This window comes from Pseudorca crassidens, chromosome 2 (genome assembly GCF_039906515.1).
Source record: "Pseudorca crassidens isolate mPseCra1 chromosome 2, mPseCra1.hap1, whole genome shotgun sequence".
Classification (NCBI taxonomy): domain Eukaryota; kingdom Metazoa; phylum Chordata; class Mammalia; order Artiodactyla; family Delphinidae; genus Pseudorca; species Pseudorca crassidens.
Window position 1 is genome coordinate 117496750 of NC_090297.1, and position 18916 is coordinate 117515665.

The 18916-nt window shown below is 39.1% G+C and overlaps 1 protein-coding gene across 3 annotated transcripts in view; it reads right to left on the reverse strand.

Annotated features, from left to right (window-relative positions):
* The window catches only part of SH2D1B (SH2 domain containing 1B), a 55300-nt gene extending 36613 nt beyond the window's left edge, over positions 1-18687 (reverse strand). For 2 of the 3 annotated variants that reach the window (XM_067714145.1, XM_067714136.1), the window contains exon 1: positions 346-576. In XM_067714145.1, the coding sequence (XP_067570246.1) occupies positions 346-494 (149 nt within the window). In that variant the 5' untranslated portion in view covers positions 495-576. Of the gene's footprint in view, positions 1-345; positions 577-18538 lie in introns of those variants that run through there. The other variant, XM_067714152.1, reaches the window with a different exon arrangement.
* Positions 18688-18916: the final 229 nt, after the last annotated feature.

Below are 18916 nucleotides of genomic sequence, written 5' to 3' on the forward strand. Positions count from 1 at the left end.
ATACCAAATAAATCAACCTCTATAGGAGAGGACCTTTCTCACATGGCTACCTTCTCTGCCTCCCCGCTCTGCTCCCATACTGCCTGCACTCTTCTCCTCACCAGCCCCATTTCTGCTGCTTCACAGAGTCTGCTCATTGCTTGTATGGCATTTGCACCAGGGAGGGAAGGGCAGGTGGAGGAGCTTGGACAGACACGTTCCTTCCATCCCCTCCTGGCAGTCTAACTATTTCTCATTCTGCTCATTGGGGCTGCGAAGTCAGTGAAGTAGAATTTCTTTTCTACTTGGTTGTCAGTCCTACATTTAGCATAAGGTTCCAAATGTGTGGAAGATGAGGCTACTCACGAGACACAGAGGCACAGGGCTCCGGGCACAGACTCACTGTCTCTTAACAGAAAGTTGCCGTCCACCCCTTCCTTGAGCAGCAAGGTCTCACAGTCTCGCTTGGACAGAGGGCCGTGGTAATAAGGCAGATCCATGGTGAGCCCTCGCATATCCCAAGTTCAGGGACAACTCTGAGGAGAGAAGAGGAAGCAGTTGGCCTAATAGAGCCTGTGGAAATACCTCTTCCTTCTCTGACTTGTGAGAGTGAGATGAGGTTACTTGTGGGACTCAGATAGTTTCACAAGATTCAGGAAATGTGAGAGGTGGGGTAGTGAAGTGACCAAGACTTTTCAGCCTGTAAATAGACCAAGTATGACTCATAGAAGTGGGTTAAAGTGCATTTGGGTACACACTGGAATCAACGATATTTATGGCTCGAGCTCAATGCCAAAGACAAGCCCCCCAGAACTGGGTTGCAGCCTTGTATATCACCCTAAATCACCAGTTTTTACCTTCTCTGGCTCATGGCATCCCTTCCAGGGATCACATCACTGATTTTGGCTGAAATGGATGCCCATTTTCTGCTGAAGCTGCCTATGGTTATGCTATGCTTAGCTCAGAACAGGTGCTCACAAACCGTTCAGATGCTGAATGAATCCAAATATGTCCAGACTCAATGGAACAATTGAGAAGGTAAGATGCGTCTATGGGTCAAATGACATGAGAAATGTAAGACAGCAATGGGAATAGAAAGCAACTGGATGCTGTGGGGGGAGGATGGCTAGGGGGGAATGTCCCCTGGCTAAGGCTCCTAGCCACTGGTGAACAAAGGCCATTTTTAACATCCTCAAGCATCGTGCCTTTTGGGGAAGGAGGTGGTCCATGTGCGAGGGATATCTGGATATGCAAAATTAGTGCAGGGATACTTCTCCAGGTGGAAGAAAAGAATATATTAGGCTTGGGTTTGAAGAGTCTCAGGTCCTTTGAAGTTTCCATCCTGCAGGACAGCAGTGATGACCAAGGAAAGTCTATCTAGCCAGGGACACTTAGCCCCCTTTAGACAACCTGGTGTTGATGAGAAAAATCTCTCTTTTTCTGCTGAGCCTTTTCTACCTTGGTCAACTGATATGCTTGGAAAAGATGGTTTCTGTTATCTGAGAATCAGAATTAGTCTTAAGAGTAATTTCTGTAGCCGTTTTTCCCCAGCTTTGTTGAGATACAATTGACATATAATATTGTGTAAGTTTAAGGTGTGCAACGTGTTAATTTGGTACATTGCAAATGATAACTACCATAACATTAGCTAATACTGCCATCTTGTCACATGCTTACCATTTCTTTACTGTTGTGAGGACATATAAGATCTGCTCTTGTATCAACTTTCAAGTATATAATACAGTATTATCAATATTAATTGTAATCATCATGCTGTACATCAGATTCCCAAAACTTATTCATCATATAACTGGAAGTTTGTACCCTTTGACCAATATCTCCCCATTTCCTCCAAGGCTTTTTGAGCAACTAAACCATCCTACATAGTGTTGTTTTATGTTCAAATAAATCTTTATTTACAAAAAGAGACACTGGCATGATTTGGTCGCCAGCTATAGTTTGTCAATCCTTGATTTAGAATAGTAAAATTTTTAACTGAGTACATGACTGCCTAGCTAAAGGCTATTTTTCCTAGCCTGCCTTGTAGCTATCTGTGACGATGTGACTAAATTTAATGTCAATATAGATTAGCATCCTACATAGTATTACTTAATTAGCTATTAATTAATTTCAGATAGAAGCCATGTAAACATATCTATAATCCAACGTTTTAAATTGAATTACGTTTACTTAACTTTAACAATTACCATCACACAATGTCAATTAGTATGAACTATATGTAAATTTCTCTCCCTATTCACCTGCCTTATCCAAATATATATAGAAATTTGTACATATCTCAAGTACCTATCTATAAAAATAGAACCGTGTGCTCAGGACACATCCTTACTTCTCTTAATTCCTTCTTAACTCAGATGATTATTTTATCTTACTGCTTTGCTTACCAGCTGTCTACCCACTCTTGGGGATTTGTCTTACATTGAACTTTCCTGTAGCAGATTTTTGTACTTGCTTGGAAGTCCCACTGCTCTGCTCTTGGTTTAATGTAGTGTAATGGAGTGACGCTAACTGAGGAGCTTGTATCAGAGAGATATGCTTTCAAACTCCAGTTTCTCTTGTGTGAACTCAGGCCATTTGGTGTATAATTTTTTTGAGAATTATGGCAGTTGAGGAGAGAACTTTTACTCATGAAAGAGGAAATTGGGTACTAAGCTTGGTGTGAGGATATTTTGGGGCATAACAGAGGAAATAATTGGATATACACTCAAGGTCTTTATCATCACAGGGGCTTTCATGCCTTTTTTTCCTGTTTCAAAACCCAGTCCCTTCATCCTCACTCATCATAAGAGAAATGAAAATTAAATCCATACTGAGGTAACATCTTTCAGCAATCATTTTTCCAAAGAAGATATACTAATGGACAACAAGTACATGAACAGGTTCTCACAATCATTAATTACGAGGGTAATGGAAATCAAAATCACAATGAGAAGTCATCTCACATATGTTAGAATGTCCATGATCAAAAAGACAAGAGATAGCAAGTGTTGGTGAGGATGTGGAGAGAAGTGAACACTTGTGCACTGTTGGTGGGAATGCAAATTGGTACTAGCACTGTGGAAAACAGCATGGAAGTTCCTCAAAAAATTAAAAATAGAACTACCATATGATCCAGTAATTCCACTTCTGGGCATATATCTGAAGGAAACTAAATCACTATGTTGAAGAGACATTTGCACCCCCATGTTCAATGCAGCATTATTTACAATAGCCTAGACATGAAAACAACGTAAGTGCCCATCAACGTAATAATGGATAAAGAAGATGTGGTAAATATATATACAATGGAATACTATTCAGTCATTAAAAAAGAAGGAAATCCTGCCATTTACAACAACAAGGATGGGGCTTGGAAGCATTATAGTAAGTGAAATAAGTCAGACAAAGACAAATACTATATGTAGTAATTTGTTACAGCAGCAATAGAAAACTAATACACCTAACAAATCTGGTTCCCTCAGGAAGAAAATCCAGATTTCTCTCATGGAGGATGAAGCAGCTTCCCTTAACTTTTCTCTCCTCACTCATCTGTAGTTACATTGAAGAGTAGGATCCTATTTACTATGAATTAGCCCAGCAACCAAGCCTTGTTGCAGGAAAAGCATTTTAACTTCCTTTTCTCTCATACTGCTCCACGAACAGTCAAGCCTGTTCATCTAAATCAAGCTGCATGAAAAAAAAGTTACCTAATGTTTACTTGACAAATGAACAAATTCCTAATCACATCTTCTCCTAAAATTCATACTTACCAAGTTTACCTTTTATATGTGATTGGAGTGTCTCAGCCGCTTTTGAGATTTTTGTTTGCATTCTTCAGGGTTTTCTTTTTTCATTCATGCTGGACATGAATTTTCAGAGGACACTATCCAACCCAGTGTACTTTCCTACTCCCCTCTTCTTCCACCTCCTCTTCCTCTTCTAAACCTCAGAGTGGTTTATGAGATGAGCACCATCTAAATACGAACTGTAGAAATGAGCTCCAAGGCCCTCAGAGAAACTATAGAGCAGAGAAAGGATTTATCTCAGTGATAAAACTCACCTACAGATTCTGGCTGAAGCTTAAATAACCTCAGATGAATTATTTGATTTTTTCTTTTGTTACTTCTGAGTATTTCAATTTTTAAATAAAGTGATGCATGTAAAACTATTTTCCATTATACAAAATAGTTGAAGCAGTAAGACAGATACATTATCTGTTTTCACCTCTTAGATGTCATGGATATGTTCATATTAATTTAACACCAAGTTATTATTTTCAATATTCAATACAATTATAACACAGCTTTTAAAATTTTATTTGATGAATGATAAGGAGAAAAAGTCAATTTGTGGTAGAGGGACTTTAGGAAAGCTGATAGTTCAAGATATGAGGAAATCAGAAAATAGGGGGAATTCAACATTGTAGTGACATCTACACACTGTTAGTAGATGAGTAACATCTACCACATTAAAAAAAAAAAAGATCAATTAAGATAGTATCTAAACTAATTTAACAATTCAATGCCCTGTGTCAGTGTATCTCTTAGGATCCTTTTTGTTGCAAAAATAAGCCCCAACTCAAATAGCTTAAACAGGGATGAAATTCATCTTCCATCCCACTGGAAGTCCAGAGGAGGCATGGGTTCCTAGGCCAGTTGGTAAAGCAGCTCAGTGCCACTGTTGAGGACCCAGATTGTTTCTCTCTTTCCAGTTTGGCCTTCTCAGCAGGCAGCCTGGCTCTTGTGGTCCCAGGATGATTGTCAAAGGTCCAAGTATTCCATCCACACACCTTGTGCAGGTAATTGATCCTTCTGGCATCCCCAGGACCCCTGGAAAATGCTCTGAGAAGGTCAGGGAGTGCTGAGAAAAGGACACACCCATTCCTAGCACATGCGCGTGCACACACACACACACACACACACACACACACGCCCCACTGTCCACATAGGTGCTCTGGCCTCTCTCACTTCTTTTTCAGGTCAGGGCAGTGGCAGGTACTTACTGCCCAGTGATGTAAATTCTCCTGGGACAAGTGCCCCTTCGCCCTGTGATCCTGGACATCTTAGGAACTTGGCACATCCAGGTACTGTGCTATTCTAAAATATAGTGACTACATAGAAAATTTGAAGATCAGTAAGGCCTACAGATCAGGAGACCATTGCCATGGAAAAAACACCTTTTTTCTCACAGTTCCCAAGAGGAGGGGGCACATGGGAAAACATAGGTCACAGGCACAAGAGCAGAGAGGGTGGGGGGGAACTGAGGTCATAGCCTCTATTGTGGTTTCCCTGGGGAGGAATAGGTGAGGCAGGGTAAGCAGGTCTAGAATTGGCTAGTTTGTTTGTTTGTTTGTTTCTTCTAAGAAGTCTCTATTACTTGTCAGGTGCAAGTCCCACAATCCTTCATTCCAAATAAAACTAATTTTATCTGCATCTCCTCTAACTTACATTCCTTAGATCACAGGTCTTTTTTTCCTACACAGTATACAGAGAAGAGAAAGTGCATGTGTGTGTGCGTGTGTGTGTGTGTGTGTGTGTGTGTGTGTGGTGTATGTTGGTGCTTTCTAACTGAGCGGTAGTTTATTATCTAGTTGAATAACTGTTAGGTGAGAAATAGAATCTCAAACGGTAACCATGGATTACACTTGATATTAAAAACAAATGTCTTGGCAGTTTTAGGAACTGCTTTATGATTTAACTATCTCCGTTAGTAGTTAGACCATAGTTCTAAAGAGTTGAAAAGGATGAGCTAATTTTCTATCTAAGCTAATTAGCTTTATGCTCTTCTTTGGCCACATAACTTGAATTCAGTGAAATGTTTTGCTGGTCCATTTCTTTACTGGTATAGAGAATGTCAACTGAAAAAAAAAAAGCACAATGTAAGAGCAGTGAGTTTCAGTTTTATACGAGGACCTTACTGAGGACTAGAACCTGGGAGGCAGCCTCTCAGATAGCTATGAGGAACTGCTCTGAAGAGGTGGGAGAGGAGCCAGGATATATATGATTTTTTGGGGGGTGGGGTGGGGTCTGGGAAATACATGTAGTCAAGCATAAAACTATTAATGCTAATCATAAAGAACAGATATCTCAACTTAATGATTTTAGTGCTTTTTTATGTATAGGAAGATGCAAGAATCTGGGGTCATTGAAATTCTCCGCTAGACGTGCATCTTAACTATCTAGGGGCCCTTGTATCCAAAAGCACAGAATGCTTCCTGTTTCTAGAATTGGCTAGTTTGAATCATTTCAGTGGACTCTGGAGCATAGGGGTTGTTCCTAGTTGCCTGGTACCTCGCCCTGGGTGGTTAGGGCTGGTGGATAGTGGCTGGGAGTGTGAGATAATGGAGGTGGTTAGGAGTATGGGCTCTGGATTGGTTGTCTTTGCATTTGAAAAGTGATGCGAGCCGTTTAGTATCTCTAGGAATTGGCTAGCTCTGGTCAGGACAGTCCCTCCAGAGTCTCAGCAAACCAGTGTGACTAACTCGAGGCAGTGAGCGCTCAGCATGGTTAGTCCTGAGAGGTTTTCTGGACACAAGACCATTGGTTCAATAAATTTAATTAATTAATGTCCACCCAAAGGCACTAATGGCAGAGGTCTAAGGGGTTTCTCCCAAGTGTAAAATGTTTTTCTTGGGGACTTCAGAGACGATGCAGCTGCCTGATTGGCTAACGTAGGAATAACTCCAGTGGTGTACAACACAGCTTGCAGTGGACCCCTCCCCAGCACTCGAAATTTAGGTAGAATTACCTCAATTCCCCAAGTTCGTGCCCTGGGGAAATTTCTCTAGCGTTTCTGTAAATTCCTAGGGACTTACTTTTTTTTTTTTTTTTGGTACACGGGCCTCTTACTGTTGTGGCCTCTCCCGTTGCGGAGCACAGGCTCCAGACGCGCAGGCTCAGCGGCCGTGGCTCACGCACGGGCCCAGCCGCTCCGCGGCATGTGGGATCTTCCCGGACCAGGGCACGAACCCGTGTCCCCTGCATCGGCAGGATGTACTCTCAACCACTGCGCCACCAGGGAAGCCCGGGACTTACTTTTTTATGATCTCCTCTGCCTCCAAGTTCCTGTGCCTCACATTCTCTCCTAACACTGCCATGTGGGCCCATAGAGCAATACTGCAACACTTTTTCTAATGCCTTTCCCTGCCAAAATCAAAATTCACTCATAAGAAGGGATTGGTGAGCAAAGTAGAATTTACTGAAGATTTGCAGAGGAGGTAGGGGAGGAGAGGTTTGCCTTGCGCACTCCACGACAAAATAACTTAGAAATATATTTAGACATTCTGATTCCACAGAGTGACTTTTCAGCCAACTGATACCCCAAAGAACTCTCTTTGACACCCTTGCCCCTTTCCCATAAGCAGAGTCTTGTCATATCTCCCTTCTTTGTACACAATGATATGCAAATTAGTCAATCAAACAAACAAGCAAACAAAAACACAAGATAAAAGGAGACAAAAAAACTCAAAAAAGATTACATTGTTGAACTGTATATCAAATATAGTGACAGGTTACATTTAATAAGATTTTGAATAGTGCAGATCAAAAAGTGTGACATGAATTACTAAATATTCTCCAAATCCTCCTAAATCAGAAAAAAATCAAAAGCTGAATAATTACAAGGTTGGTGAATGATATGAATCATAAACTCAAGTATATTAGTAATTATATTTAATGTAAATGGACTAAGTGCTCCAGGTAAAACATAAAAATTGATGGATAGGATTAAAATAAACAAAATCTAACTTTGTAATGTTTACTAAAGAGACATATAAAACATATAAACAGAAATTCTGAATGTAAAAGCATAGAGAACGATTATAACGTGTAAATATGAACCAAAAGAAAATTGGAGTAGTTATATTAATATCAGACAAAATAGAGCTTATGACAAAAGTATTAATGAACAGGTTCACCTTGTAATGAGACAGGTTTAATATATAACAATTTATAATATATCATATAATTATGAGTAATACATAACATTTAAAAATTTGCATGCACCTAGTAAGACAATCTTAAAATATAACTATATATATAACAATTTAAAATTTGCAGGCACCTAGTAGGATAATCTTAAGCTATATAATACACAATTGACAGACCTATAAGGAGAAATAGACGAATCCACAAAGTGAAATATTTTGACATACTCTCTCTATAATGCTCTCTTATGATAATGAATGTAGGCTATGAATAATTATCAGTTTTTTAAATCTTATAATATTTTGAAACAAGAAATACAATTTTAAATAATCTATGTATCAAAGAAGAAATAATAATGGAAAAAGGAAAATATTTAATATTGTACTAGAGGTTCTAGCCAGAGTGGTAAGACGGGGTGGGGGAAGATTAGAAAGGAAATATAAACACCATCCATATTCACAGACAATATTGTTTGGACAACAAAGTCCAAAGAATCTACAGATAATTTGTTAAAATCAATAAGTGAGTTTAGAAAAGCACAAGATACAAAGTCTATGTAAAAATTGATTGTATTTGCATATAACAATAACATTTAGAAAAGTACACTTGAAAATATTTATGACACCATTTATGATATCAAAACACTTCAAGGACCTAAGAGTAAATCTAGGAAAAGATGTGTAAGGTTTCCAGAATCAAATTATAAAGCATTGTTTGGAGATATAAAGGAAGACCCAAATGAATGCATGGATATGTATACAATTTGGAAGAATCAATATTGTAAAGATGTAAATAGCTCCAGATTAATATATATAGACAATCCCAGACAGTAACACAGCAGTTTTTTTTTAGTGTGGAAAATGACAAATGTTTCTGAAATTTATATGAAAATAAAAGGAATTACTACCAGCCAAGACACTGTTGAGGAAGAGGAAAGAGGTCAGAACTAATTCTACCAGATATTGAAATCTATTTATAAAGCTACTCCAATTAAGACAGTGTGGTTGAAGCAAAAGAAAGGCCAAATAGAACCATGGAACAAAATAAAAGCTCCAGAAACACACCCAGATGTATATAAACACTTATATATGACAAAAAGTATTGCAGAGCTATGGAGAAATGACAGTTTTTCAACAAATAGTGCTGGATCAATTGGCTACCCATGTGGGAAAGAAACGAAAAAATTCCAAGTGTATTGTAGACTCTCATGTGAAGTGTAAAACAACAGATCTAAAAGATACTGTATTTATAGAAGAATATCTGTACTCTGTACGACTTTGTGGTAGGGAAAGAAATTTTAAACCAAACCTAAAAGAAAGAACCCTAAAAGAAATGATAAGATGTACTAATGTCAAATTAGTACTAATTAGTACTAAATGTACTAATGTGAATTCCACTCATCAAAACACCTTTAAGAGAGTAAAGAAACAAAGCACAGAATAGGAGAGAATCTTTGCAAAACATTTAACAAAAAGCTCTTACCTGGACTATATAAAGAATTTATACAAATAAAAAGGAAATGACAGACAATTCAATAGAGAAATGAGCAAAGGAGTTGAAAAATATGTAACAATGTAACTAACAAACATTTGTGATGGTTTCAATTTCACTAGTAATCAGGCAAATAAAAATTAAAGCTAAAATAAGATACCAAGATACACCCACAAGGAGCAGTTACAATAAAAAGACTAATCACACTAGGTGTTATCAGTGGAGCATTGTTGCGTGGAACAATGGGAACCCACATATACTGCAGATGGATGGATAAATTGTGCAACCTCTTTGGAACATGGTTTTTTATTATCTATTAAAGTTTAAATATAGACATACTCTATGAACCAGTAATATTCTACTCCTAGGTATGTACCTTAAATAAATGAGAGCATGTAAGTGCAAATAAATAAAAAGATAGGTAAATAAATAAATGTACATGGTGTTGATAGAAGTATTATTTACAATAGACCCAAGCTGAAAAAACAAATGTTCAGGGCTTCCCTGGTGGTGCAGTGGTTGGGAGTCCGCCTGCCGATGCAGGGGACACGGGTTCGTGCCCCGGTCTGGGAAGGTCCCACATGCCGCTGAGCGGCTGGGCCTGTGAGCCGTGGCTGCTGAGCTTGTGCGTCTGGAGCCTGTGCTCCGCAGCGGGAGAGGCCACAGCAGTGAGGGGCCCGCGTACTGCAAAAAAAAAAAACAAACAAAAACAAAACAAAAAAAAACCAAATGTTCATCACTAGTAAAATGTATTAATAAAGTGTGGTGTACACATACAGAAGGATACCATATAGCAATGAAGATGAAGAAACTTCAGCTAGCCTCCACAACATGAATGACTGTTACAAGCATAATGTTAACCAAAAGAAGTCAGATGGAAAAAAGACATATGCTGTATGACCCCATTTGTATAAAGTTTGGTTATAGGCAAAACTAACCTATGGTATTAGAAATCAGAATATCTGGTACCTTTCAGGAGAGATTGCATGTTGATATTGGGACAGGGCAATAGATGAGGCTTAAGGACTGCTGGTAATTTTTAATTTCTTGGTGTCAGTAGTGGTAACACTAATAGGCTCACTGTCTGGTAGTTTACTGAACCCTTCATTTATCATACGCACACTTTCCTGTGTTACAGTTCAGTAAACATATAATTAGAAAAATAATTCCCACTAAGAAAACTTCAAACCCAAATGGCTTCATTGAAAGGTTCTACTTTTTAAAATTTTTTTTAAATTGAGGTAAGACTGACATATACCATTATATTAGTTTCAGGTGTACAACATAATGATTCAGTATTTGTATACATTGTGAAATTATCACCGCAGTAAGTCTCATTAACATCTGTCACCACACACAGTTACATTTTTTTTCTTGTGATGAGAACTTTCAAGATTTACTCTCTAAGCAACTTTCAAGCATCACAATTTAGTATTATTAACTATAGTCGCCATGCTGTGTACTGCATCCCCATGACTTAATTTTATAACCAGAAGTTTGTGCTTTTTGACTTTCTGCCCCCATTTCTTCCACCTCCCTCACTCCCCACCTGTGGCAACCACCAACCTGTTCTTTTTATCTATGAGCCTGATTTTTTTTCAAGATTCCACAGATAAGTTTTTTATAGGATTCCACATATAAGTTGTTTTTCTCTGAGTTATTTCACTTAGCATAATACCCTCAGGTTTCATCTATGTTGTCGAAAATGGCAAGATTTCATTCTTTTTATGACTGAGTAATATGTATATATATATATAATATAATATATATATATATGAATGGTTCCCGACTTACAATGGTTTAACTTACGATTTTTTGACTTCACGATGGTGCAAAAGTGATACACACTCAGTGGAAACCATACTTCAAGTTTTGAATTTTGATCTTTTCCTGGGCTAGCAATATGCTTTCCGGTGCTGTCCCCTGATGCTGGGCAGTGGCAGCAGCCGTAGCTCTCAGTCAGTCCACAATCACAATGATACAGTGAAATGGTCAATACACTTAAAACCATTCTGTACCCATACAACCAATATGTTTTTCACTTTCAGTACAGAATTCAATAAATTACGTGATATATTCAACACTTTATTCTAAAGTAGGTTTTGTGTTAAATGATTTTGCCTAACATAAGTGTTCTGAGCATGTTTGAGGTAGATTAGGATAAACTAGGATGTTCAGTGGATTAGGTGTATTAAATGCATTTTCGTCTTACAGTATTTTCAACTTATAATGTGTTTATCCGGATGTAATTCTATCGTAAGTCAAGGAAGATCTGTACCACACTTTCTTTATCCATTCATCCTTCAGTGGCTACTTAGGTTGTTTCCATATCTTGGCTATTGTAAATAATGTGCAATAAACATGGGGTGTCTGGCACAAAGTAAGTGTTCAATAAACGTAATACATTATTGTTAAATTTATGTATCTTGTGCTTTATATTAAAATCATGAATGGAACATTTAAAATTCCTTGTTATAATATAAAACAATTTGAGTTGATTTGACAAATGTGGACCTTGATGTTTTCTAGGTGGATATTTAGCTTTATATAGAAAAAAGATTTCCTATATTTGATATAGGTTTTCAATATATAGATGCTGGCTGGACCTCAGTGGATGACCACTCTAGATATAACAAGAAGGATGAAATCCTCTCTAATATTTGCAAGCCTTAGGCTATTGAAGTGCCTCCTTTATCAGTTCTGCAGTGGGAACTTTTATTCTCATTTAAGAGATTAGAACCCCATAGGTCTTTTACAGTCCATTTGTCAATCTTTGGCTTGATGTTTTCAGTTGAGGTTTAAAGAAGACTATAGGCCTTCTACATTTCTGCTCTTCATGAAACTGCTAAGCGCTTTCTGACAAAGTTTTGGCCTTGTAAATGCAGTAAGAATCTGACATTATATTTTTGATGTTTGACTGCTGACCGTTTTTAAGCCTCACCTCATCCTTTTCCTTTCTGCCCCACAACTGGGCAAGTTGATCAAGCTGTTAAGAAAGGCTGGGTATTCCTTCCTTTGTCACAAGCAAGAAGTTCAAAACACACAAGCCTCTGACCAAATGCAGGAACACTCATACCAGCCCCACTCTGATGTACTATGAAAACCCCAAGCCAGACTCCTTTGTCAAAGTTCATTAAAAAATATAAATAGAATCAATGAATCACGTAAGTAGTGATTAGTACAAGTTTATTGTGCACACCAAAAAGACAGTTTGCAAACTGGGAGCATTCAAACCAAAACATGGAATGAGGCTCGGAGGTATATTTCTATAAAGCAGCTTATATAACATGAAAGCAGTGAGTGTTTATTCTTTACAGTGATTTGTTAATACACGAATTTTCTTAAATGAACGGGAATTGGTTAGTGGTTACCTAACATCAATTTTGGGGAACTTAAGTTTCGTTTATGATTCTCAAGAGGCATAGGCAAGAAGTGACGCAAGTTAACCTCATTTGTCTTGCAGAATAAGCCAGATTAAGCTTTGCTTGTTTGACTAAACTGGCTTTGCTTGTTCAGGGTTTTTTTTTTTTTTTTTTTTTTTTTTTGCGGTACGCGGGCCTCTCCCGTTGCGGAGCACAGGCTCCGGACGCGCAGGCTCAGCGGCCATGACTCACGGGCCCAGCCGCTCCGCGGCATGTGGGATCTTCCCAGACCGGGGCACGAACCCGTGTCCCTTGCATCGGCAGGCGGACTCTCAACCACTGCGCCACCAGGGAAGCCTTGCTCAGGGAATTTTTAAGTCTGGTCTCTGTGTTTCATTTTAACACTTTTAATTTCTCTCTCCACTTTTTCAGACCAGTTCTGGAAGACTGTGCTCCTCTAGTCAGAGAGTCTCATTATAGAAGTAATAAGCCTTTCAGACCCTCTTGGTATATGTGTGTGGCACCATTAGTCTGACATTTGAACCACATTTGGGGTGGAAGTCCATCCTGTTTCTATAGAGTAAATGTAGGAGCTGTACATGTACACAGACCTCTGAGTCTGTGCTTAGTTCCTCAACAGCTGCAGAGGACCAGTATCTCAGGGGAAACCTGCTCACATTCTGTTCTGACGTTCATGCTTGAGTTTTCATTTTTGTTCTAAACAACTTGGAAAGTCACTTGGAGGAAATAAAATTGAATGCGTGTGTGTGTGATGTTATTTATGTGGCCTTCATTTTTCCATGACATGACCCATGCAGGGGAGTCCAAGTCAATAAAAATACTTTAAGAATTTTCCATCTGGTAAATTGGTACAATATTTGGGCAGCAGGATAATTTTGTAAATGCATATCGAAGTTTTAAATGTACAGGTGTTTGACCAAACAATAAGATTTCTAGGAATTTAACATCAAGAGGGAGCTAGGTAGACTTTTAAAAATGTTAGTATGAAAATTTTTACTGTCACACTGTTGAGAAAAACTTCTAGCATGATTTTATGTAAATCAATACATGCACTCAATAGAATACTAGGCAATTATAAAAGTATTATGAGTATATGCTTTCATGGATGTAGAAAGGTGCCCATGATATATCTTTTGAGTTACAAAAATGTTGCAGTTCAGAAAATCAGTTGATTCCACGTAAGCACATATGTGTGTCGTTTTGTGTGTGTGTGTGTGTGTGTGTGTGCGCGCATGCTTATGTGTATGTGTATATGTATATGCACAGAGAGAAGTCTAGAAGGAATTTTGCCAAAATATTGATAAGGATCATTTATAAATGGTAAGGTTTTCTGCTTTCTTCTTTATGCCTTTGTATTTTGTTTGATTTTTCTACTATGAACGTCTATAAAATGTCTTTTTTCTAAAACATAGAGACTTCCCAAAGGCCTTTCTTCCCAATTTCTTTAATTGCCGTCCTCCTCCTCAGTGAGGACATGCCCTGAGTCAGGGTTTAGGTTCTTCTTACCTGCAGCCTTCCTACGACTACAGAAAGTCGCTCCTTTCCCTTCATACCCGTAGGTGAATTCCTTGCATCTCCGAATAACTATTCCATTTTGACTCTGCTGATTATAAAGCCAGACCCAGTTCCAACTTCTAACACTCACAATGTCACCTACACAGACAGCATTTTGCAGATTGGTGTTTTCTGCACGCTCTATCGGGCGGTGAGAACAAGTAACGTTTCCTGTCCATGGTTACCACATACATAACTTTCTGGTGGGTGCTATATGCTGCTGGGCCAACTCTCCTCTGTGACTTCCTTCCTTTATTTCTAAACTTCTCCATAATATCTTCACTTAGATCTGAGAAAGCATGGAAGTTAGTATATTGCCATTCTAATACAGCAAAGAAGAAAGGGTAGCTCATTTCTAGAAGCAGAATGCAAGATTCCACATATCAGGATCTACTGCCAAGCCCTCAAGTCCCCCATCTGGGCACTTTATAACACAGTTCTAAGGGGACCACCTTGAACATATTTCAGTGGAACTGGGGACATTGATAAGAGAGGGAACATAACAACATATTAACAGTTTGACCTTGGATGTTTTAGTTAATAAGCTCCAGTTTCTTTCCCCACAAAACAGGGCTATGTCACCTACTGAAGATGGCTTTGCAAAGGATAGATGAGATAATGCATGTAACTTACCTGGACATCACATAGGTGTTACAGAATTAATATACTCCAAACAGAATTCATAATCTTTCCTCTCTGTCTGTCTGTGCCTCCTCTCACTGAAATCTGTTCTATTTTTTGGTTGTCACTACTGGTTTATAGCACTGCTATCATCTCATTTCCCAAGTCAAAAACTTTGGAGTCATTTGAAACTTCTTCCTCTCCCACACCTCCCACAATTAGCCTGTAACTAAGTTCAGTCACTTCAGCCTATCACTCATATCCATCCCATCTTCATCTTCTTCACCACCATCACCATGGCTCATGTCCTTTTCTTTTTCCAGGATGGTTTCAAGTAACTTCTCACAGATCACTCTATATTCCTTTCAAGCCATTCTCCATCCACTGTCTAAACAGATGATTCAAATAATTTAATAGGTTCTTCCCTGCTTACAATCATTCAAGGTAATTAATGCAAAGCCCTTTACAACCTGGTCTTTCTCTCCCTTTATATTGTCATCTCCTTCTTCTTCTAAATATACATATTCTATTTGTCAGCCTTGCCCAGACACATTGGGACACCTTAAATCTGAGATATTTGTGCCTGGCACGCACTGAAGCTATTGCTGTGCCCTCATTCCCTTGTTTGTCTGACATCTCCTACTCTTCATTCAAGTTCATTTGAAAGGACACCTCCTCCCTGAGTCCTTTTTTTACTGCTCCTAGGCAGTTTGTTCTACCTCTTCTATGTTTCCATAATAGTTGAACAGGCTATATGATGGTACCCATCCATCCATCCATCCGTTCATAAAGTGAGCTATTCATGCAGCAAATACTCATTGATCCAGTCATCTTGCTAGGTTCAAGAGTTCAGATAAGTAAGAAGCAATCTCTGCTCTCAAGGAATTCATTGGCCCAGTGAAAAAAGAAAACATATACAAATATTATTTCAATACTAGGTACTAAGTGCAATGATAAATATATGCATAGGATAATATGGGAACCTGTTTGGTGGGTGGGATCCTCCTGGAGAAAGGGGTCCAGTGCTTTTTCTTTTTTTGACATCTTTATTGGAGTATAATTGCTTTACAATGTTGTGTTAGTTTCTGCTGTATAACAAAGTGAAAAAGTTATATGTATACGTACATCCCCTCTAGGTGGTAACAGAGCACCAAGCTGATCGCCCTGTGCTATGCAGCACCTTCCCACTACCTATCTGTTTTACATTTGGTAGTGTATATATGTCAATGCTACTCTCTCACTTCGTCCCAGCTTCCCCTTCCCCTTCCCCGTGTCCTCAAGTCTATTCTCTACCAAAGTGTCCATCAACAGATGAATGGATAAAGAAGATGTGGCACATATATACAATGGAATATTACTCAGCCATAAAAAGAAACAAAATTGAGTTATTTGTAGTGAGGTGGATGGACCTAGAGTCTGTCATACAGAGTGAAGTCAGAAAGAGAAAAACAAATACCATATGCTAACATATATATGGAATCTAAAAAAAAAAAAAAAGGTTCTGATGAACCTAGGGGCAGGATAAGTCCCAGTACTCTTAAAGCCTTACTTTCCTCATTTAGAAAATGAGAAAAATAATAAAACCTACCACATTTGAGTGCTGAAAGGATTTGAGGAGAACATTCATGTGCTTGGCACTTAGTAAGCCCTCAATAAATGTTAGCTGCTATTTTAATTATTTTTAGCTAATCCTTAAAGAATGATTAAGAGTTACCCTATGTAGGGGAAGGAGAAATAAGGGGTGGGAGGAAGAACATTCCAGACAGATAGCATAGCAGGAGCCAGGAATGTAGATGAGAGAATACAGCACAGGGAAAGATGTAGGCATTTTAAGCTTGTTGGGGCATTAGCTGCAAGGCAAAGAGGTGTAAGAATGAGGTTCAAGAGACAAATCAGACAATGGCAGGTCGTCATAAGACCTGCTGAGGATCTTCGATTGCTCCACGTGTTATGGGATGCCCCAGAAGCAGATGAGAGTGATGTTGATAGCCAGCCTGATTCCAGTTATGGATAACTAATAAAGTGAACATCCTGCCATTAGATGAAAAATATATGGAAATTTGTTGACTATGAAATAAGGGACCCAGAAGGCTCAGTGGAAAGGTATATAAGAAAAGGGAAGGACTTCCCTGGTGGCGCAGTGGTTAAGAATACACCTGCCCATGCAGGGGACACGGGTTTGAGCTCTGGTCCAGGAAGATCCCACATGCCATGGAGCAACTAAGCCCTTGGGCCACAACTACTGAAGACCGGGCGCCTGGAGCCCGTGCTCTGCAACAAAGAGAAGCCACCACAATAAGAAGCCCGCGCACCACAATGGAGAGGAGCCCCACTCTCCACAACCAGAGAAAGCCCACAGCAGTGAAGACTCAACGCAGCCAAAAATAAACAAATAAATTTTAAAAAAAAAGAAAAGGGAAGAAGAACTGGGTCACAGAAGAAAAATAAAGAATAGGAACTCCCAAATAATAAAATTGCTTCAATGCAGAACCAGGCTGGGACCCTAGATAGTAATAGAAGTAGAGGCTTGGTGAAGGTGGTAATTCATTGCCTGGCCTGGTATATATGTGGTGGTCCAGGTAAGAACTGGTCGCAGAAGGCCAGAGGTTTCAAGGTTGGCACAGGAAGATGGGCAAGAGTTGGAAATTCTAAGTCTACGATAAGATACAATGTTATAAATATTTGCTTAAACTCACTTTCCTCCAATAGACCCAGAACAAATTAGGGCTACCTGTCTCATCTCTGTATCCCCAGAGAGAAATATATATCTTCTCCTTATGTTTGACTGACTTGATTTTAATTCTATAGTAGGTAAAATGTGAAAATTTTCAGTGGTCCATACTTTATTGGGAGACTAAAGTGATTATTCACTCAGCATTGCTTTCTATACTAGTATTTAAGTAATCACTTTGGTAGGATAGTTCTGGCATTTTGGCCTGATATCAGATGACTTTTATTTTTTTTTTTTTATTTTTTATTTTTCAGATGACTTTTAGCAAGAGCAAGTCATTTGAGGAATTTGGGCCTTGCTTATTCATCTAAATAATAGCGATTATTTATACTTACCTTAGTGGACCCAGAGAGAGACAAGAGCAAATGATAAATGTTAAAGCCTTTTATAAATCTAAATAAAATGTGAAATATTATTAGTGTTTTAAATATTGCAAGCAGAGGTGGCAGAATGCATGTAATAATTGGTCTTTCAGGTTGAAATTTCATAAAGGGTCTCCAGCCTTTTCCATAATAAATAAATAGACATCTGGAGAAAAGGGCCTTTCTCACATGGTTACCTTCTCTGCCTCCCCGCTCTGCTCCCATGCTGCCTGCTCTCTTCTCCTCACCAGCCCCATTTCTGCTGCTTCACAGAGTCTTCTCATTGCTTGTATGGCATTTGCACCAGGGAGAGAAGGGCAGGTGGAGGAGCTTGGACAGACACGTTCCTTCCATCCCCTCCTGGCAGTCTAACTATTTCTCATTCTGCTCATTGGGGCTGCGAAGTCAGTGAAGTAGAATTTCTTTTCTACTTGGTTGTCAGTCCTACATTTAGCATAAGGTTCCAAATGTGTGGAAGATGAGGCTACTCACGAGACACAGAGGCACAGGACTCCGGGCACAGACTCACTGTCTCTTAACAGAAAGTTGCCGTCCACCCCTTCCTTGAGCAGCAAGGTCTCACAGTCTCGCTTGGACAGAGGGCCGTGGTAATAAGGCAGATCCATGGGGCCTCCTCTTGTATCCCAAGCTGATTTGATTGCAGAAAGCCGGCCCTCATATTTTCATTGTACATTCTGTGCGGAAGATATCTAAGGATTGTTGCCGACCCTTGGCCTCTGTTCACCGGTGCCAAATAGAAACGTGGAGATGTGGAGTTTGGGGTGAAGTAGAAAAGAGTAGCTTTTATTGCTTTGCCAGGCAAAGGGGGCCACAGTGAGCTAATGCCCTCAAGACTGTGTGACCCATACT